This window comes from Trachypithecus francoisi, unplaced genomic scaffold (assembly GCF_009764315.1).
Source record: "Trachypithecus francoisi isolate TF-2019V2 unplaced genomic scaffold, Tfra_2.0 Lachesis_group3, whole genome shotgun sequence".
NCBI classification, from domain to species: domain Eukaryota; kingdom Metazoa; phylum Chordata; class Mammalia; order Primates; family Cercopithecidae; genus Trachypithecus; species Trachypithecus francoisi.
Window position 1 is genome coordinate 106,293,887 of NW_022681468.1, and position 22,105 is coordinate 106,315,991.

The following is a 22,105-nucleotide window of genomic DNA, read 5'->3' on the forward strand; positions in this document are numbered from 1 at the left end:
CCTTTGTCCTTTCTGTTTGCAGAGAAGGACCGTCCTGCTTTGTCTGTAAGAGTAGGGCTTATCGGGAACGTCTCGTTTGCGAGCACGCAGTCCTCTACAAGGCACAATTTGACTTCTTCTTTTCCTAATGGAATACGCTTTATTTCTTTCTCTTGCCTGATTTCCCTAGCCAGAACTTCCAACACTATGTTGAATAGGAGTGGTGAGAGAGGGCATCCCTGTCTTGTGCCAGTTTTCAAAGGGAAAGCTTCCAGTTTTTGCCCATTCAGTATGATATTGGCTGTGGGTTTGTTATAAATAGCTCTTATTATTTTGAGATACGTTCCATCAGTACCGAATTTATTGAGTGTTTTTAGCATGAAGGGCTGTTGAATTTTGTCAAAGGCCTTTTCTGCATCTATTGAGATAATCATGTGGTTTTTGTTTTTGGTTCTTTTTATATGCTGGATTACGTTTATTGATTTGCATATGTTGAACCAGCCTTGCATCCCAGGGATGAAGCCCACTTGATCGTGGTAGATAAGCTTTTTGATGTGCTGCTGAATTTGTTTTGCCAGTATTTTATTGAGGATTTTGGCATTGATGTTTATCAGGGATATTGGTCTAAAATTCTTTTTTTGTTGTGTCTCTGCCAGGCTTTGGTATCAGGATGATGTTGGCCTCATAAAATGAGTTAGGGAGGATTCCTTCTTTTTCTATTGATTGGAATCGTTTCAGAAGGAATGGTACCAGCTCCTTATTGTGCCTCTGGTAGAATTCGGCTGTGAATCCATCTGGTCCTGGACTTTTTTTGGTTGGTAGGCTATTAATTATTGCCTCAATTTCAGAGCCTGCTATTGGTCTCTTCAGGGATTCAACTTCTTCCTGGTTTCATCTTGGGAGAGTGTAAGTGTCCAAGAAATTATCCATTTCTTCTAGGTTTTCTAGTTTATTTGAATAGAGATGGTTATAGTATTCTCCGATGGTAGTTTGTATTTCTGTGGGGTCAGTGGTGATATCCCCTTTATCATTTTTTATTGTGTCAATTTATTCTTCTCTATTAGTCTTGCTAGTTGTCTATCAATTTTGTTGATCTTTTCAAGAAACCAGCTCCTGGATTCATTGATTTTTTGGAGGGTTTTTTGTGTCTCTATCTCCTTCAGTTCTGCTCTGATCTTCATTATTTCTTGCCTTTTGCTAGCTTTTGAATGTGTTTGCTCTTGCTTCTCCAGTTCTTTTAATTGTGATGTTAGGGTGTCAGTTTTAGATAATTCCTGCTTTCTCTTGTGGGCATTTATTGCTATAAATTTCCCTCTACACACTGCTTTAAATGTGTCCCAGAGATTCTGGTATGTTGTATCTTTGTTCTCATTGGTTTCAAAGAACATCTTGATTTCTGCCTTCATTTCATTATGTACCCAGTAGTCATTCAGGAGCAGGTTGTTCAGTTTCTGTGTAGTTGAGTGGTTTTGATTGAGTTTCTTAGTCCCAAGTTCTAGTTTGATTGCACTGTCTTGTGAGAGACAGTTTGTTATAATTTCTGTTCTTGTACATTTGCTGAGGAGTGCTTTACTTCCAACTATGTGGTCAATTTTGGAATAAGTGCAATGTGGTGCTTAGAAGAATGTATATTCTGTTAATTTGGGGTGGAGAGTTCTGTAGATGTCTATTAGGTCCGCTTGGTGCAGAGTTGAGTTCGATTCCTGTATATCCTTGTTAGCTTTGTGACTCGTGATTTGTCTAATGTTGACAGTGGGGTGTTAAAGTGTCCCGTTATTATTGTATGGGAGTCTAAGTCTCTTTGTAAGTCTCTAAGGACTTACTTTATGAATCTGGGTGCTCCTGTATTGGGTGCATATATATTTAGGATAGTTAGCTCTTCCTGTTGAATTGATCCCTTTACCATTATGTAATGGCCTTCTTTGTCTCTTTTGATCTTTGATGGTTTAAAGTCTGTTTTATCAGAGACTAGGCTTGCAACCCCTGCTTTTTTTTGTTCTCCATTTGCTTGGTAGATCTCCCTCCATCCCTTTATTTTGAGCCTACGTGTGTCTCTGCATGTGAGATGGGTCTCCCGAATACAGCAAACTGATGGGTCTTGACTCTTTATCCAATTTTCCAGTCTGTGTCTTTTAATTGGACCATTTAGTCCATTTACATTTAAGCTTAATATTGTTATGTGTGAATTTGATCCTGTCATTATGATATTAGCTAGTTATTTTGCTCGTTAGTTGATGCAGTTTCTTCCTAGCATCGATGGACTTTACATTTTGGTATGTTTTTGCTGTGGCTGGTACCGGTTGTTCCTTTCCATGTTTTGTGCTTCCTTCAGGATCTCTTGTAGGGCAGGCCTGGTGGTGACAAAATCTGTACGCATTTGCTTGTTTGTAAAGGATTTTATTTCTCCTTCACTTGTGAAACTTAGTTTGGCCAGATATGAAATTCTGGGTTGAAAATTCTTTTCTTTAAGAACACTGAATATTGGCCCCCACTCTCTTCTGGCTTGTAGAGTTTCTGCCAGGAGATCTGCTGTTAGTCTGATGGGCCTCCCTTTGTGGGTGACCCGACCTTTCTCTGTGGCTGCCCTTAACATTTTTTCCTTCATTTCAACTTTGGTGAATCTGACAGTTGTGTCTTGGAGTTGCTCTTCTCGAGGAGTATCTTTGTGGCATTCTCTGTATTTCCTGAATTTGAATGTTGGCCTGCCTCACTAGGTTTGGGAAGTTCTCCTGGATGATATCCTGAAGAGTGTTTTCCAACTTGGTTCCATTTTTCCCATCACTTTCAGGCACACCAGTCAGACGTAGATTTGGTCTTTTCACATAATCCCATATTTCTTGGAGGCTTTGTTCATTTCTTTTTACTCTTTTTTCTCTGCGTTTCTCTTCTTGTTTCATTTCATTCATTTGATCTTCAATCACTGATAATCTTTCTTCCAGTTGATCGAGTCAGTTACTGAAGCTTGTGCATTTGTGATGTAGTTCTCGTGTCATGGTTTTCATCTCTCTCAGTTCTTTTATGGTCTTCTCTTCACTGATTATTCTAGTTATCCATTCATCCATTATTTTTTCAAGGTTTTTAGTTTCTTTGCGCTGGTTACGTAGTTCCTCCTTTAGCTGTGAGAAGTTTGATTGACTGAAGCCTTCTTCTCTCAACTCGTGAAAGTCATTCTCTGTCCGGCTTTGTTCCCTGGGAGATGCGCTCTGATTTTTTGAATTTCCAGCTTTTCTGCACTGCTTTTTCCCCATCTTTGCAGTTTTATCTGCCTTTGGTCTTTGATGATGGTGACGTCTTGATGGGGTTTTGGTGTGGGTGTCCTTTCTGTTTGTTAGTTTTCCTTCTAACAGTTAGGACCCTCAGCTGCAGGTCTGTTGGAGTTTGCTTGAGGTCCACTCCAGACCCTGTTTGCCTGGGTATCAGCAACAGAGGCTGCAGAAGATATAATATTGCTGAACAGCGAATGTTGTGGTCTGATTCTTGCTCTGGAAGCTTTGTCTCAGGGTGTACCTAGCCATGAGAGGTGTGATGTGTCGGTCTGCACCTCAGTTGAAAATGCGGAAATCACCTGTCTTCTGTGTCACTCACGCTGGGAGCTGGAGGCTGGAGCTGCTCCTATTCGGCTATCTTGGGTGCCACCCCTCCTAGGTCACGGTTTTCTCTATTTATAGAGTGAAGGTAATAATCCTGACCTACCTAGTTCAAAGGGTGGTGGTAAAAAGAGAATGTCAGTGATTACCCCTGGGAAACTAGAAAGCATGATCTGGATATCAGGCTGCCTTAATCAGATAGCATCATATGCTAAGAACAGAAGTCCATTTACATTAGCTCAGGATAAAGGGGATTCACTGGATGGATATGTGGGGTTTTAAGGGAATTTAAGCATAAGCAGGTCTTGGGGGCCTGGAGCCAGAAATCAGAAAATGAGGAACACAGGTTACTTATTCCTATTTAAATGCATAGTTTACTATCTTTCCTCCTCTTTTCTTATTGAATTCATTCTTCTTTGCTGTGGGAACTGGCTTGCTTTGCTTCAACATGAATGTTATAAAAGAAATGGTGAGTCCAACCCTAGATTGATATGAGTTCTTAACTCTCTTAGCTTCAGCCCTTTTGTTGCAATTCCAAATTTCTGGGAAAGATTGACCTGGTGTGTATCAGATGTTTGCCTCTGGATAGTCAGCTGTGGCCAAGGGGGCTGGTCACATGTAGAAATCTGGCCACCCTAAGACTGACATCCTAAGGTGTCTTCCGCTAATTAACTCTTGTTAATTTTGTGAAACTTCATTGGTTTATGGAATTTAAGGGAGTCGAGAGTTAGCTAGCCGGCACATTCAGTCCCTAGAGAATGTTCCCGTTGAGCCTAATGCAGAGAAGTTGCTTGCATCCTGCTCTCTTAGACACTTTCCTTTGGTTGGTTTCAAAGAGTGAGATATAGAGAAAACTAGCCATGGCTGGAGGAAGAGGAGGTGATGTAATTTTGTAATTGATGATCCTTCCTATGGCCAGATGGAGGATACAGTCCTCATTTCAACAGAGAAAAGTCATCTGGCCTGGCATGGTGGTTCATGCCTGTAATCCCAGCACTTTGGGAGGCTGAGGCAGGCAGATTGCCTGAGCCCAGGAGTTTGAGACCAGTATGGGCAACATGACAAAACTGTCTCTACAAAAAATTAGCTGGGTGTAGTGGTGCATGCCTGTAGTCCCAGCTACCTGGGAGACTGAGATGGGAGGATCACCGGAGCTCTGGAGGTCGAGGCTGCAGTGAGCTGTGGTCATGCCACTGTGCTCCATCCTGGGTGACAGAGTAAGACCCTGACTAAAGAAAAAGTCATCCAGTTTTAGTCTTCTTCAATTTGACTTGCTTCTATTAGTGTAACCTGGTTTAATTTTGCTAAGAAAACAAAAATGTTGATGCAATATAGGATTTTGGAATGTTTCACAGCAAAATAATACAACTAATCTCAGAAGAATGTTTGTTAATTATATTCTGTTTATTCACTATCTACTTCCAAAAAGGATTTAAGGAATTTTGTAAAGGCCCAAAGTGTAAACAATAAAATACAAAAGCCAAGTAGCTAAAAGAGGAAAATTGTATTTAAAAATCCTGGCTGATAATTTATCAATATCTATTTGTGAAAAAAAATAAAGCTAGATTTCTAACTTAAATGATTCATCTAAATAAGTTCCAAATATAATAAATAGTTACATATGACTGCTAATCTATAAAGGAACTAGGAAAATACATTTAAGTATTTATACATTTAAGTTCTCAGAGCAGAGTGGGTAAGCATTTCTAAGCCCATTAATAAAGAAAGAAACCTTAAGGGGAAATATTAATAGAGCTGACTGCATGAAAATGTAAAACTTTTTGACTTTACAAAGTACTAAAAACAAAATGAAATGGGGAAAATATTTCCAACAAAAATGACGAAGAGTTGATAATTTCTCTATGAAGTTTAATAGTTTCATCTGATGAAAATAATAAAAAGACAAAAATGCCAATGGATAAAGGATATAAAACAAGACATTTTTGTAGAATTAATACAAAAATTTGAAGAATTAATACATGAAAAGATATTAAACAACAAAAAGAAAATGCAAGCTGGGCATGGTGGCTCATACCTCTAATCCCAACACTTTGGGAGGCTGAGATGGGTGAATCACTTGAGGTCAGGAATTTGAGACCAGCCTGGCCAACATGGTGAAAACCCATCTCTATTAAAAATGCAAAAACAAATTAGCCAGGCATGGTGGCAGGAGCCTGTAATCCCAGCCACTCGAGAGGCTGAGATAGGAGAATCACTTGAACCTGGGAGGTCTAGCCTAGGTGACAAAGCAAGACTGTATCTCAAAAAGAAAATGCAAATGAAAACAATGAAGTTATATTTTATACTTCTGATTGGGAAAAAAACTAGAAAATTATAGTGGAGGGCAAGTTTGCAATATTTTGACTAGTCTATAAAATGTGTATAACCTTGGATGCAGAACTTTATTTCCAGAAAGAGTTCCTTGGTAAATAATCAAGATTTGTGTGAAGATTTAGATACAAAAGATCTATGTTATTTATTCTTTTTTTGAGTAGAAACTATTTTCCAAAGTTTTTAGAATGAATATTTATTACTTTCATAATAAAAATATAAAATACTTTATGGTGTATGTGCGTTTGGTTTCTTTTTTTTTTTTTTTTTTTTTTTTTTTGCGACAGAGCAAGACTCAGGCTGGAGTGCAGTGGCACAGTCTTGGCTCACTGCAACCTCCACCTCCCAGGTTCAAGCAGTCTCCTGCCTCAGCCTCGTGAGTAGCTGGGACTATAGGCATGCGCCACCACACCCAGCTAATTCTTGTATTTTTCGTAGAGACAGGGTTTCACTGTTTTGGCCAAGCTGTTCTGGAACTCCTGACCTCAGGTGATCCGCCTGCCTCAGCCACCCAAAGTGCTGGGATTACAGACGTGAGTCACCGTGCCTGGCGGCTATATTGCTTTTTTGTATCTGTTTTCTTTAATTATGAAGTTTGACATATCAAAAGTAGATTTTTGATGAATAAAGTAACACTTTTCTCAACTAGTATCTTGCTGTGGAAATACTGGTGGGCGGAATCAGTAATTTGGTAAAAAGATCAATGAGTCATCAATATTTGTACAAACACTTTTTATTATGAGAGCAACTGAAGGCATTTACTTAGAATTTATTTGCTTTTGTTGTAGACAGAATTTGAACAAGCTGTGTTTTCTGCCATCCATCCTACAGCCAGTTGAAGGCAGGTACTTGGTACCAGTGAAGATATGGGAGGGAGCCTGACAGGGGAGGAAAGACAGATGAATTAAAAACAACAATGACAGGGAATTAGGTGACTCCCAGATAGAGGCAAGTGGGGTGTGGTCTCATGAGATTCTGGTTAACTTATTTCACCTTCTATTGGCCTCTCTCACTGGGTGATGTGCATGTGGCCTTTTCCCTCTGTCCCCAGGACTGCCCTCCAGATGCAGAAGATTTCAGAGCCCAGCAGTGCTCAGCCTACAATGATGTCCAGTATCAGGGGCATTATTATGAATGGCTTCCACAATATAATGATCCTGGTGCGCCGTGTGCACTCAGGTGTCATGCACGAGGACAAAACTTGGTGGTGGAGCTGGCACCTAAGGTACTGGATGGAACTCGTTGCAACACGGACTCCTTGGACATGTGTATCAGTGGCATCTGTCAGGTAAGCACAGTTTCCTCCCGAGCCCCTGCTTCGGGGATGTGCTACGCCTACTGTCAATAAACAGAAACCCTTTCTTCTGTACTTTTGTTCATGCAGTTGAAAATATTGCTATTGGCCATGTACAGTGGCTTACACCTATAATCCCAGTTTTGTATTTTTGTACACCAAATACAAATACAAATTATATTTGTATCCCAGTTTTGTATTTTTAGTACAGATGAGGTTTCATCATGTTGGCCAGGCTGATCTTGAACTACTGACCTCAGGTGATTCACCTGCCTCAGCCTCTCAAAATGCTGGGATTACAGGCATGAGCCACCGCACCTGGCTATAGATTAGTGATTCTCTAACTTTAATATGCATCAGAATCACCTGGAGGGCTTGTGATAACAGAATGTTGTGCTCATCCCCCAGAGTTTGTGATTCAGTAGGTAAGGGATGGGGCCCAAAGATCTGCATTTCTAACAAGTTCCCTGGAGATACTGAAGCTGTGGGTCTGGGGAATACACTTTGAGAACCACTGTTTTGGAAGAGTAATACTGGAGAGTCTCTTATTAAATTAAGCTTTCTTATTAGAATTAATTCATTGTTTCGGATCTTTGGGAATAATGATTTATTTACTGAAAAACTAACATGAATGCATTCCAGCAGATTTTTCAGAGTGGTCTCTGCAGAGCTATCACAAGTGTGACTGAGACATAAACCTCAGTGGCTTGTAATGAGTGTAAGGATTCAAGACACTTTAGGCCAGGTGTGGTGGCTCACCCTGTAATCCCAGCACTTTGGGAAGCCAAGGTGGGTGGATCACTTAAGGTCAGGAGATCAAGACCAGCCGGGTAACATGGTGAAACCCCATCTCCACTATAAATACAAAAATTAGCTGGATGTGATGATGTGTGCCTGTAATCCGAGCTACTAGGGAGGCTGAGGCTGGAGAATCACTTGAACCCAGGAGGTGGAGGTTGCAGTGAGCCAAGATCACGCCACTGCATTCCAGCCTGGGTGACAGAGCAAGACTGTCTCAAAAGGAAAAAAAAAATAAAAAAGACACTATGACAGGTTGTGAGGCAGGGATGGCAGGGAAATTATAGGATTCTGCATCTATTCTTTTGACTTCTGAAAAATGTTTTTTAAAAATAATGAATGTGTCTAGTATTTCACCTACTCTGTTGTGCTCATAACAAAAACAGTAGTAACAACAGCAGACAAGCAACCTGACCACCTACTAAGTGTGAAGCACTACCAGGAGTTTCAGACTTAAAGTGCTCAAAGGTGAACCTTCATCCTGCTTTTCAAACTAGCTTCAACTTTGTTCATTCCTTTATCTAAAAAATGGCTTCTAGTTGCTCATCCCAAAACTTTGACATCATTCTTGCTTTTATTTCAACCCACACATTTGATCCATTGCCACGTCCTGTCAATTTTCCCTCCAAAGATTACTTTTAATTTAGCACGTCTTGCCATCTTTACAGCCTTTCTTGTAGCCTAAGTCCTTATTAGCTAATCTAAACTGCATTAACAGCTTTCTGTTCCGTTCTCCCAGCTCCCACTATGATTCCCTCCAGTTTGTTATTCACACAGCAGCCAAAGTGATTATGTTAAAAGGTGATCAGAGCTTGTCATTCTTGCATTCCCCAAAGCCCCTCAGTGGCTTGTCCTTGCATTAATGATGAAATTGAGGATTCTTGTCAGTCTCCGGTAGGCTCTTCCTGCACTATCCACCTCCCTGCCCTTTTAAAACAGACTCAATTTCTTTCTCTCTCTCTTTTTTTTTAAGAGGGGGTCTCACCCTGTCACCCAGGCTGTAATACAGCAACATGATCATGCCTCATTGCAGATTCATCCTCCTGGGCACAAGCAATCCTTCTGCCTCAGCCTCCTATGTAGCTGGGACTGCAGGCATGTGCCATCATGCTCAGCTAATTTTTTGTTTGTTTGATTTCTGTAGAGATGGGGTTCTCACTATGTTGCTCAAGCTGGCCTTGAACCTCCCAAAATACTGGCATTACAGGCATGAGCCACCATACCTGGCCTGACTCAATTTTTAGAGCAATTTTAGATTCACAGCAAAATTTAGTGGAAGGTGGAATTTTCCCATAGGACCCCTTTGCTTCCTTATATGCACTGCCACCCCTGCTATCAACATTCCCCACTAAAGTGATACAGTTACTACATTCGATGAACCTACATCGGCACATCATAATCACCCAAAGTTCATAGTTTACATTAGGTCTCACTCTTGGTGTTGTAAATTCTATGAGTTTGGACAAATGTATAATGACACGTATCCACTATTATAGTATAATGCAGAGTAGTTTCACTGACCTAAAAATCCTCCATGCTTTTCTCTTTCATCCCTCTCTCCTCGCTAACCCCTGGCAACCATGGATCTTTTTACTGTCTCCATAGTTTTGCCTTTTCTGGAATATTATAGAGTTGGAATCATATAGTATGGAGCCTTTTCGGATTGGCTTCTTTCATGTGGTAATATATTACACATTTCAGTTTCCTCAGTGTCTTTTCATGACTTGATAGCTCATTTCTTTTTTTTTTTTTCATTTAAAACATTTAACAGAAAAATTAAATTAATGGAATGTTTCACAAATTTGCATGTCCTCCTGGCACAGGGGGCATGCTAATCATCTCTGTATCATTCCAATTTTAGTATACGTGCTGCCGAAGCGAGCACAGTAGCTCATTTCCTTTAACACTGAATAATATTCCATCGTCTGGATGTACTGCAGTTTATTTATCTGTTCACCTACTGAAGGACACTTTGGTTGCTTTCTACTTTTGGCAAAAGGTCAAAGCTTACCATGTAATTCTTCCATTTTATAAACAGTCTATTGTTGCCCTTTATTGCCATCAGTTAAGTTTTGGGCTCTTTGACCAAATGATAATAGTAATCCTTCTCAGTGGGATTATGCTTTTGTTTTCTGAGTATTTGACCATGATCATGCATTGCTTTTATAATTAAAATGAATCGTTATTAAAAGCAATTTAGGTTGGGTGCATTGGCTTCTGCCTATAATCACAACACTTTGGGAGGCCAAGAGAGGAGGATTCCTTGAGCCTAGGAGTTCGAGACCAGCCTGGGCAACATGGGGAAACCTTGTTTCTACAAAAACTTTTAAAGAATTAGCTGGGTGTGGTGGCCCAAGCCTATGGTCCTAGCTACTTGCTACTCAGGAACCTGAGGCAAGAGACTGGCTTGAGTCCAGGTGGTCGAGGCTGCACTGAGCAATGATTGCACTATTGTACTCCAGCCTATGATAGGGCAAGATCCTGTTTCTAAAAAATAAAAATAAAAATATAAATAAATAAAAGAAATTTAGTCTGGGCTCAAGGAGTGTACTCTGGATAAGGTGATGTTTGGACAGTGAGGTTTTGAAAATTTGAGTAAACGTTAGATAAACTAAGGTGAGGGAGAATGGCAAGCAGAAGGGACAGGAATGTAACAGCAGGTACAGATGTGTTTAAGGGTCCAGGAGTACATTCTGGAGAGTTGAGGTGAGAATACCCATGGAATAGTGCTAGGAGATGAGACTACCAGTGGAGGTGGAAACCAATTGTTAACTTATTCTGAAAGTTGAGAGAGGAGCTGTTTCATAATTTTATAAAGAATTTTGGCTTGTCTTTAGAAAAGTCATTTCAGTGGCAAAGTGGCAGGTTATTTGCAGAGGACAGGGATCTAGCCAAACAATAGAAGGTCAAGTATGGGATAACAAGAACTTAAAATAAGGCAAGAGGTAGGATGAATTAAGTGGAGACAAATTCTAAAGGTTAAGGATGCATTTTTTTTTTTTTTTTTTTTTTTGAGACAGCATCTTGCTCTGTTGTCCAGGCTGGAGTGTAATGGTGTGGTTACAGTTCACTACAGCCTTGAGCTCCTGGGCTCAAGTAATCCTCCCAACTTAGTCTGCACTCTACCCCCAAGTAGCTGGGACTACAGGAATGTTCCACCATGCTAGGATAATTTTTATTTTTTGAATTTTTTGTAGAGATCAGGTGTAACTCTGTTGCCCAGACTGATCTCCAGCTCCTGACTTCGAGCAACCTTCCTGTCTTGGCCCCCCACAATACTGGGGTTATAGACGTGAGCCACTGAGCCTGGCCCTGGAAACAGATCTTTTAGGACTGAATGTTTGGTTGGATATGGGGAGCGAGAAAATGATATCTAGATTTCTGATATCATGATTTAACTAGATAGATAGTGAGACCATTCATCAAGACAAAATATTGGGTTAGAACCAGGGGCATGGGGCAAAGGTGATGAGCTAGATGTACCTGTGAATATTAAGTTGATATATGAATTTAGAGTTTAGGAGAGAAATCTAGACTAGAAATATAGATCTAGGGCTGTCACATGGTTAAATCTAATCATCTAATGTCCTTGGGGACTGAGTAAGAAGGACAGGTTGTACTCTCAAGTACAGAGTCCTGGTGCCCGTGATTGATGGGACAAGCACAGGGAGAGATGCCCCTGATGGGGCATTAATTTAATTTAATAATTTAATTGTGGAAGCATCACTCTAATCTCTGCCTTCATCTGCACCTCACCTCCTCTTGTCTATCTCTATGTTTTCCCCTCCTTTCATAAGGACACCTTCATATGATTTCATCTCAACATCCTTAATTACATTTGCAAAGATATTTTTCCAAATATGGTTACATTCACAGGTTCTAGGTGCCGTGTCTTTTTTTGGGGAGAGTGCACAATTCAACCTACTACACATGGTAAGGAAGGAATAGGCTGAAATGAGTAGGGATGATGAGCATAAATCCATCTTTCAGAAAGTATGAATCAGAAGAATAGAGGGAAAGATACAACTACAGCCAGAGGGGGATATCAGGTCCAGGAAGAATGTCTTCAAGATCAGAGATACTTGGAAAAGCACTGGAGCAGATGCAGTTTTTAGGGTACCTGAAGCAAATATAGTTAGAAGGGCCCTCTTTATTTATTAATTTTTGCGACAAGGTCTCTGTCACCCAGACTGGAGTACAGTGGTGCTATCATGGCTTATTGCAGCCTCAACCTCCTGGGCTCAAGTGATTCTCCCATCTCAATGTCCTGAGTAGCTGGGACCACAGGCGTGCCACCACTGGCTAATTTATGGCAGATTCTTACATAGAAATCCTTCCCAGTTGCAGTCCAGCTTCCCCTCCCCAACTCAAACACTTCAATTCTCAGCAACTCTCAGCATTTGTGGGAGCCCAGACTGGGAACAGCAGGTAGGCAAGACAGAGGGAAAAGGAGAGAGTGGTTGACTGTGAAACTTAAGCTTCATTAACTTCACGGTAAATCCATGAATGAACAAGTACATATGTTGCCAGGCAGGTGGGTGAGTGGAGTATTGACTGAGAGGTAGAAATATACAACTAATGCAGTGAAGTTCCTGGGCTCTTCAAAGGAGTTGATAACAGAAACAAAGGAGACAGATTGCCCATGGACAAGGAGGAGGGACACCTCTTCCCTTGAGGCAGGTAGGAAGGGTGAAATATGGGCCACTGATCAGTTTGTATGGGAATGGACAGGAGAGTGAGATATTGTTCGATGGCCTCAATTGAGTGAAATATAAAGCAAAGGCATCTAATCAGAATGAGGGGGCAGGATTTTGAGGAGGAATGAGAAATCTGAAGATGCGCTGAGGAAAATGGAGATGACAAAATGTGGTTAGAGAACAGTGCCCTCTGCAGCTAGAGGGAGTAGAAAACCATTGCCTTTGGCACAGTTGGTGTGTGAAGCTAAGGTCGCTTTGACTTTGGGTCAAGGGCATGGACCTGCTTGGTGGCTTCCTGTGATGAATAGCTGTGATCAGGACTGTGTAGACTTCAGATTTAGAGAGAACTGCATTCGGATTCAATTTCTACAACTAATAACTGAAGACCACTTGGCAACTCCCTTACCATCTTTGAGCCTTGGCCTTTTCATCAGGTAAAAAGGAGATATTATCCTCCTTGTAGGTCCTGTTTTAAATTCATTTTTCCACAAACCAACATTCCAAGTGCCCAGCACAATAGCTGATGCACAGGAGGCCTGCAGTCAACATGAGCTCCCCTTCCCACATTTACCCTTCTGCTCACTGCTCACCACCCCCTGTTCTTATTAATGGTCTAAGTCCAGTTGCATAGTTAGCTCCAGGAGTTTCCAGGGTTTAAAGGGGCTTGCAGAATAAAGGTGGTTTCAGTATGAATTAGTCCATTTTAAATGAGTGCTTCTCATCACTTTTTTTGTGATTCTAATGAGTAAGCCAGTTCTTTGGGTGATGAGGAGTGATACCCTGGTTGCTGAAAGCTGGATGCTCTTTTGGCTAGGTGATTTGAATTTAATAATTATATGTACTTCCTAAGAAGTGACTCAGACACTTCTTGGTTGAATTCAGTATCTTTTCTTCAACAGGATAATGTTCACATAAATTTCCTTTCTTGTGCCACGTGGCCATGGGCATCAGTTAGGTAGATTCAGTGTCTGGTGAGCACCTACTTACTGCTTCCTGGTGATTCTTTCTGCTTGCCTCAGGATCACTGATGTGAGCCATAATGACTACTTGGCATAGACTACATGTAAGTCTTGTAAATGTCTGTGTAGTTTTCTCATTTAAATGAACATGTCACAATGCTCTTGGGAACAACTTTCCATTAGCCTGAGCACAACAGACAGCCTGAGACAGCAGTGCTCACTGAATGAAATTTGCTTCTGCTTTGGAGGTCTGATTTTTATTAGAGGCGTGACCTGGTTGGTACCAGCTCTGCAGACCAAATCTGATTTGTCATTCATGTTTATTGAATTCCCTGATAACTGTGCAGATGAAGAAACCACTTAGAATTTAGAATAAAAATAAAAATAATAGCAACTAACACTGGGTGCTTAGCCCAGGTATCAGGCATTGTGGAAGCCCTTTACTGTTAGCTCATCATAATCCTATCAAGTAGGTACAGTATTTATTCCCTGCTTTGTTGATAAGGAAACTGGAAATTGAAGAGGCTAAGTAAATTGCCCAAGTTGTACAGTATCTTAGTCAGTTTGGGCAGCTATCACTAGCTGCCATAGATTGGGTGGCATATTAACAACAGAAATTTATTTTTTACAGTTCTAGAGGCTGGGAAGTCCAAAATCAAAATGCTGGCAGATTCAGTGTCTGGTGACAGTCTGCTTCCTGCCTCCTGGTTCATGGAGGCTGTGTCCTTACATGGCAGAAGGGATGAGGGAGGTATCCAGGGTATCTTTTATAACGGTACTAATCCTATTTGTGAGGGCTCCACCCTCATCACCTAATCACCCCCACAATGTTTCACCTCCTAATACCATCACCTTGAGGGTTAGGTCTCTGCATATGAATTTGGGTGCAGACACAAACATTCAGTCTATTTCTATTGCACATAGCTAGGAAGTGGTAGAGCTGGAATTTGAACCCAGGGAACCTAATTCCAGAAACCAATGTCTTAATTATTGGACTATACTGATAATATTTTTTGTATTGATACAAGTGTAGCTGAAGTTTGTAACTGAAAATGAGGTATAATTCAGTAAAGAACAGTCAGTTCAAGAGATGATTCATGCTTAGATGGCTTACTACAGAGATTAAAAGTCAAATGTCTACACACTGCCCCAGAGAGAAACTGCTCAGATGTAGTCACATTGGGTGGTGACTGTGGTGGTGAACTGGAGGATACATGCTCATTGTGAAGGGGGCAACTATGTATAAACATGTTGGAAGTTTTGTTTTGTTTTTGTTTTTTGTCAAGAGAAGCCGGGAAACTGGATTTTAATGTGAAACTTCCAATTTTAAAAATCATCTTCCTGTTAATAACCGTGCTTTATCCATTAATGGTTAAATTATAGTCCTGTATAGTATAGGCTGAATTTTCCTGCAGTAACCTACAACCCCCAAAGCTCAGTAGCTTAAAACAATGAAAGGTTACTTCTTGCTGATACCACTTGCCCAACAGCGGTTGACAGGAGCCTCGGCTCTTAGAATGTCTGGGAGACTAAGGTTGAGGTAGGCTTTATTTGGACACATTTTTAACATAATAACTGCAGTAGTGCAAGGGGAACATGGGACTCAGACACTGACTCTTGAATCTTCTTATAGAAGTGACACAGATCAATCACTTAGACTCATATTTCATTGGCCAAAGTTAGTTAATGACCACACCTAACTTCAAAGGGAGTGGAGAAGTGCAGACCTTCTGTGAGCTGAAGGAACCAAAATGTTTTTGAGTATCCCTGCTGACTACCACAGCTCCATATACTCTGATTTTTAAGACAGAAATGTCAGATTTTTTCCCCCAAGTTAGAATCCAGTTTGCAGGTATTTCAAACAGTTGATTAAAAAAAAATTGTTTTGTTCTTGAATGATTAAATTTGACTGCTCTGAAAAATTCGTATTTTGCTTCATTTGGACTAGTGCCACTTATTTAAGTATTATCATCTTTTAGCTGATTAGGAAATCATAAGCAGGAACTGTGAAATAATTTTTAACTGAAGTGATGATTTATAGATGAATATTTATTCCAAAAAGCACTACTCATATATTTAAAATATTTGTTTATGTCATCCACTATCTTGTGTGACTTGTCTCATTAACTACACTGTAAGGTAAGAATCTTGTGTTATTAATTTATACTCTGTAGTGTCTGGCAATATATAAAATGGTTATTTAATAGATGTTAATAAATTTTATTGATATATCTGTCAATTAGTAGTTAATAAATCACTGTAGTTAGAGATCATGACTTCAGACGATGTCTTAGAAGTTGGAAACACTTCAGGCAATTTTTTAGAAGTTGGTTATTGTTGATTATGATGGGATATGAAAGCCAAAATTCAGTAGCCCCTCAATTTCAAAGGCATTTCTGGCTTATTCCTTATGAATTACAACGCAAGACTTTCTTTTCAAATATCATTTTTCTGTGATGTTTTCACATGCTTTATTTGGTTATAACATTTGGATGAATTGTAACTTTACAAAAATTATGAAGCAAATATAAGTGCTCAGGGAAGTATTCAATTGCCCAAGATCTTACAAGGCCTTAAACACTCTTCAAAACAAGCCCCTCCTAGGTCCTAAACCCACACCCTTCCTGGATGACTAGAGAGTGATTCTCCTTCTCATGAAATGCAGAGTGCTCAGGGACATGAATGTGTGAGGACAGAGCTTGGCCCAGGAGCAGTGTTTCTATAATTTAATAGTGGAATTACTCCCCTTGGAGAAAGTTGCATGAACACAAGTTACTCATTGATTGAATCTCGACCATGCAAGTGTGTTTCCAAAATCAATCACTCTTAAGTTGTTCCACATGTACTTGTAAATATTAATACAATGGCCTGTGTAACTGGGCTTTTGTTGTTGTCTATCTGCTGATACTTAAGGTAGAGGAAGTTGTAATGTAGTGTTAAGATTCTGGGTCAGATAACTTGGGTTTTAAAACCATTACCAACACTGTATACTAGCTGTATAATATTGGCAAATCATTTACTCAGTAATGTTTAGATACCTTATTTATAAAATAGAGTGAAAGGTATCACCTACATCATGAAATTGCTCTGAAGATTAAATGAAATAATGTGTACAATATTCATGACATAATGCCAGGTACATGCTAAACATTCAATAAAAATCAGCAGTTATTAATATTGTATTACCATCTTTATAAAACCATATAATCAGGATTAAAGGATCTCAAAAGTCATTGGATAAAACCACTCATCCAATAATTTAATCCCCCCTACAATTGTTCCACCAAGAGGTCTCCTAGACTATGACTGAATACTTATAATTAGATAACTCTGACTTTTCAAACTTTCTCATATTGAACCAAATTATGCTTAAACCTGTAGCTTTCACCATTTGGAAATACAAAGAACAAAAGTAGACCCTTTCCTCATGATAGCTCTTTGTGAATTTGAAAATATCTCTAATCATAAGCTATTCCCTAAACTTCCTTGGAACTTACTACCTTTTCCTGAAATTTTCACTTGGTCTTTCTCTTTCCCTTCGACACCAAAATGTTGGAAAGAATAGTGTATAAATAATTGTCCCAACTTCCTCTAGTTTCATTTCTTCTTCAACAGCTTGAATATAGAGTCTAATTCAACAACTCTCCAAGCTGAAGCATGGGGGCTACCCAGGAGTCAAGATGAAAAGCAGAGAGAAATAATAACATTGGCCGTCTTTTATTGAATCCTTTATAATGTCTGAATCATTATACTAAGAAATTTACATATGTTTTCTCATTGAATCCTTACTAGGCCCTATGTGAAGTATATATTGGTATTATTCTCTCTATTTTACTGTCGAGGAAAACGAGTCTCTGAGAGTTTGAATTTTTCAACATCCTGCAGCTTAAAAGGTTGGTGGGTGGATCCAGGTTTGTACGTGGGTGTTTTCTTCCTCCAAAGTCCCTGCACTTAAACACCAGGTTTATAAATAAAGTTAGATGAATATGGGAAGGAAGAGATAAACCATCAAATCAGTTGATATTATCGTCTTTTACACATTATGTAAAATATATGCTTACAAAATAAAAAAGAAATATAAGACATGGCCTTTTTTTCTCATATAAGCAAGCCTATAATCTAGCAAATACACACACATAAAAAATGTACACATAAAAAATGACAAGAGAAGGAAAGATAGCAGTATAAACACGTATTTTATATGAGACATCTCTCCTTTTAGTTCCTTTTTATATTTTAAAAATTGTTTATAAATATATAGATATGACAGAGGTGGAGATACATAGGCCTAGGTACAGCTAATAATAAATGAGGAGCTATAAACATATAGATAAAGACTATAGACAGATATTAATATAGGGATATAGGGATATAGGTATTTAGAGATAGAAGTAAAAACAGAAAAAAAAGATATTTAAAGTAAAACTATGAACCAGAAGGTTATACATGAAATTTAGAACAGTGGTTGTTTTGGGGAGGAAATGAAAGAACAGGACAAGTGTAGGGCTGGGGAGAGAGGAAACGTCTGTCATGTTCTGTTTATTTTATATACATAAAAAATACCTAGACTAGGCCGTGTGGTACATGCCTGTAATCCCAGCACTTTGGGAGGCCAAGGCAGGAGGATCACTTGAGCCCAGGAATTCAAGACCAGCCTGGGCAACATAGGGAGACCCTGTCTTTTCATCACAATTTAAAAAGCTGGGTGTTGGGGCACAGGCCTGTGACTCAACCTCCCAGGCTTAAGTGATCCCAGCTACTTGGGAGGCTGAGGTGGGAGGATCACTTGGGCCCAGAAGGTTGAGGCTGCAGTGAGCCACAGTCCCACTATTGCACTCCATCCTGGGCAACAGAATGAGATCTTGTCTTGAAATAAAAAAAGACAGAAATGTGAATAAAAATATAAATAGAAAAGGGAGGGGGTATGGAGGGACAGCTTCAAATCTTTATTAATATTTCGGCCTTGCATTAGAATCATATAAATGATACTATCCTGTAAGACATTATATCATTTACATTTATAAAACTATGTTCTCATAAAAGAGGGCCAAACTATAAATTTAAGGATTACATCACAACTAAGGTTCCTGAAATGAAGGGAGCTCCCCATCCCCTGGTTTTGGGCACCACTGACCGCCATGCTTCTGTTGGCAGGCAGTGGGCTGTGATCGGCAACTGGGAAGCAATGCCAAGGAGGACAACTGTGGAGTCTGTGCGGGTGATGGCTCCACCTGCAGGCTCGTACGAGGACAATCGAAGTCACACGTTTCTCCTGAAAAAAGTAGGTTTTAAACCCAATACGGTATTACCGTCATACAAGATATATTTTAGACCGTCTATTGCTAGAATAACATTTTCTGAATGCTAACCTTTTTTAGTTGGAAGTAGCTTTTGTACCAGTTTTCTAAAAGTGAAATTTCTTCCAAAAAGTGTGTATCAAACTTTTGTTCCCATTATATCTTCAAAGAGGACCTGTTTCTTTGAACCTTTGCCAATGCAGGGTATTACTGTTTTAAAAAAATATATTCGCCAATTTTTCAGGTAAATTGTGAAATAATAATTTCTTTTATTTGTCTTCCTTTGACTGCTAACAAGGTAGAAAATATTGTCATGTATCTATTGACCATTTATACTTTTTAATTTCTCAGTTAGCTATTGGAGCCATTTATCAATTTTCCTATTTGGATGTAGATCTTTTCCTCATTGTAGAGAGCTTTTAATATATCACCAATACTAGCATTTTTTCTGTCATATCTGTTTCAAATGTGGGTTCCAGTTTGTTAATTGACTTTCAATTTTGTGTAATCAGAGTTTCTAAGTTTCTAAGTATTATGTATTTGGAAATTTCCATCTTTTCATTTTAATAATATCTGTCTTTTAAAACATCCTTTAGTTTGGGGATTCAGTAAACTTTTTCTGTAAAGGGGTAGATAGTAAATATTTTAGACTTTGCTGACTGTATAGTCTCAACTACTCAACATAGCCGTTGCAGTGTAAAAGCACACACAGACACCTGTAAATAAGTCAGCATGGCTACATTTCAATGAAACTTTATTTACAAAAATAGACTGAAGGCTGAATTTGGCCCTCGGGTTATAGTTCGTTAACTGCTCCTTTAAAGGAAACAAAAATTATTCATGTGATTTTCTGCAAGTACTTTTTGGGTTTGTTTTTCTTTATAGTAATTCTTTCTGAATACTCCATTCTTGGTGGTATTCAGTTATAAGTGTAGGTGAGTTCAGCCAAAGATTTGATTTTAAATCTTTTATTCATTTGAATTTAGTTTGATGTAACTTATAAAGTTGGCATCTTACTTATTTTCCCAAATGGGGAAAGCATTATGGGGAGAGGTAGAGGGTTTTTCAGGCAGAGGAAACACAAAGTTCATGGCGTGACACTGGAGAAGAACCTGGGCTTTTTGAGGAACTCCTAATATATTGTTCAGGCCTGACTGTACATTGAATAGGATAGAAGGTAAGACAGAATGGCATTTGGAGTCAAAGACTTCATTATTGTGTTTTATTTTTCAGATTAAGTGGAGCCATCAAAGCGATTTAGGCAGTGGAGTGATATGGTTAGGTTAATGTTTTAGTAAAATAATTATGGTGGCATATGGAGGCTGGATTTACCTGTCAGATGAGCTTGGAAGCAGGGAGTCCAAATAGGAAGTGTCTTTCAAAATATTTAAAGTGTTTAAAATAATAAGGCCTTGATGTAGGGTAGCATGGCAGGAAATATAGGGGAAGGAACAGGTGGAGAGATCTTTAGGATGTAGAATGAACAGACTTTGGTAATTCTTTGAATGAAGGTTACAAGAGAAAAGAAGCAGCTTGAATGGCCCAAATTTTCCATTTTGCACAGCTGGGTGGATATGTTTGCTATCATTTGGGTAAGGAATTCATGAAGAGGAGGCACGTATCAAAGGTGAGAGTCCATCTCCCTGAATTTTATTCTCTCCAAAATTTTCACCCTATAAGTATCCAGTGCCTAAGTATCTTTCTGATGCCTGCAAACAGATGTTGATTGTATTTTGTTTGTGGTTGGAGGGTTTATCTGAAACATACTAGTTTATCATGATTGATAGCAAAACCCCTTGTTGGTGGTATTCAGTTATAAATGTAGGTGAGTTCATCCAAAGAGAGTATGTAGAATATAAGAGGAAGCCAATAATTGCATCCTGAGGAAAAGCTGAAGTCAAAGCATTTAGCCAGGGAAGAAGTTTAAGGGAATCCAACTGAGAAGGAATGAATAGAGTAAGTAGGTAAATGCAGAATTTAGCAAGAGCAGTACCATGGACCCCAAAGGATTAAGTAATTTCAAAAATGCGATGGGGGTGGCCAGCAATGTTCAAACCTCTTATGAGTTCAACTGGAATAAGGGCCTAAAAGTTTGTCTTTAGCAATTTGAAAGTCATTTATGATGTGAACAAGCGTGATTTTGATGAACTTTAGTTTGAAATCAAAGCTTGATTGCAATGGGTTGATGAGTGAAGAGAATGTATAGAGGGAAGGATTTGCTCAGGACAAGAGGATGGGAACAGACCAACACCCTGTCAACAACTGGATAGCTCTACAGGGTTGGTTGGAGAACACCGTGAGGTGTTCCAGCCTATTGCCTTTATTTGGCTCTTCATTAGGAGATAGAGTTGGCCACTAGGAGTGAGAGCTCAGAGACTTGAGCCTGTTCCCATGAAGGAAAGAAGAAGGAACCATCAACAATAGTACAAAGACAGAAGAGTAACTGTAAGGGCCTAGCTGAGATTGGAAACCATGAATTCATGGAGGTTCCAATTTTTGGACTTCATGAAGGAGGTGGCTTTGAATGGTGGTATATCAATGAGGAATGTATTCTACTGCAAATCACAGAAAACTCAACTTAGAAACATTGGAGTTTATAAATCTTTTCTAACAAAAAGCCTGGAGTAGGCAGCTAAGGCTGAGGATGCTGTTTTACTGTGTCTTTCAGGAACCAGGCACCGTTCTCTCTTCTTCACATCCTTAGAGGGTGGTTTTTGCTTATGTGGGTACAAAGTCATTATTGGACATTGAGATGTTACATCTACATCCCAGATAATAAGGAAGAACATAGTGTGAAAAACATTTTTTAAATACTGTGTTCTTTATTCAGGAAAGGATATTCTCCCCAGGGAATTTTGCTTCATTGACCAGAATTATGGTATGTGACACCCTGGCTTCCAAGGAGGCAGGAAACCAAGTAGTTAGCATTCTATCCATTTGGTTATTACTAATATTGATCAAATGCTTTATAATTACCAAAGTTCTCTTCAGACATATCATTTAATTCTACCAGCATGCTTATATTATAATTTGGATAATGTCCTACCTGTTTTACAGATGAGGAAACTAAGGATGAGAAATGTTAAGAAACATCTCCCATAATTAATTACGAAAGGAAATATTGGGAAGTGGTTAAGAAATTGGGGTTTGCAGCCAGGCTTCC

General features: G+C 39.3%; 1 protein-coding gene and 1 non-coding gene across 8 annotated transcripts in view; one reads left to right on the forward strand and one right to left on the reverse strand.

The window, feature by feature from the left end:
* Positions 1 to 22,105, forward strand: part of ADAMTSL3 (ADAMTS like 3) — a 417,185-nt gene that overhangs the window by 182,355 nt on the left and 212,725 nt on the right. For all 7 annotated transcript variants that reach the window (XM_033189196.1, XM_033189191.1, XM_033189189.1 and 4 more), the window contains 2 exons: positions 6,949 to 7,185; positions 18,800 to 18,926. In XM_033189196.1, the coding sequence (XP_033045087.1) occupies positions 6,949 to 7,185; positions 18,800 to 18,926 (364 nt within the window). The remainder of the gene's footprint in view (positions 1 to 6,948; positions 7,186 to 18,799; positions 18,927 to 22,105) is intronic.
* LOC117071642 lies at positions 9,768 to 9,874 on the reverse strand. Its single transcript, XR_004432410.1, has one exon. It is a non-coding gene; the product is annotated as a U6 spliceosomal RNA (small nuclear RNA).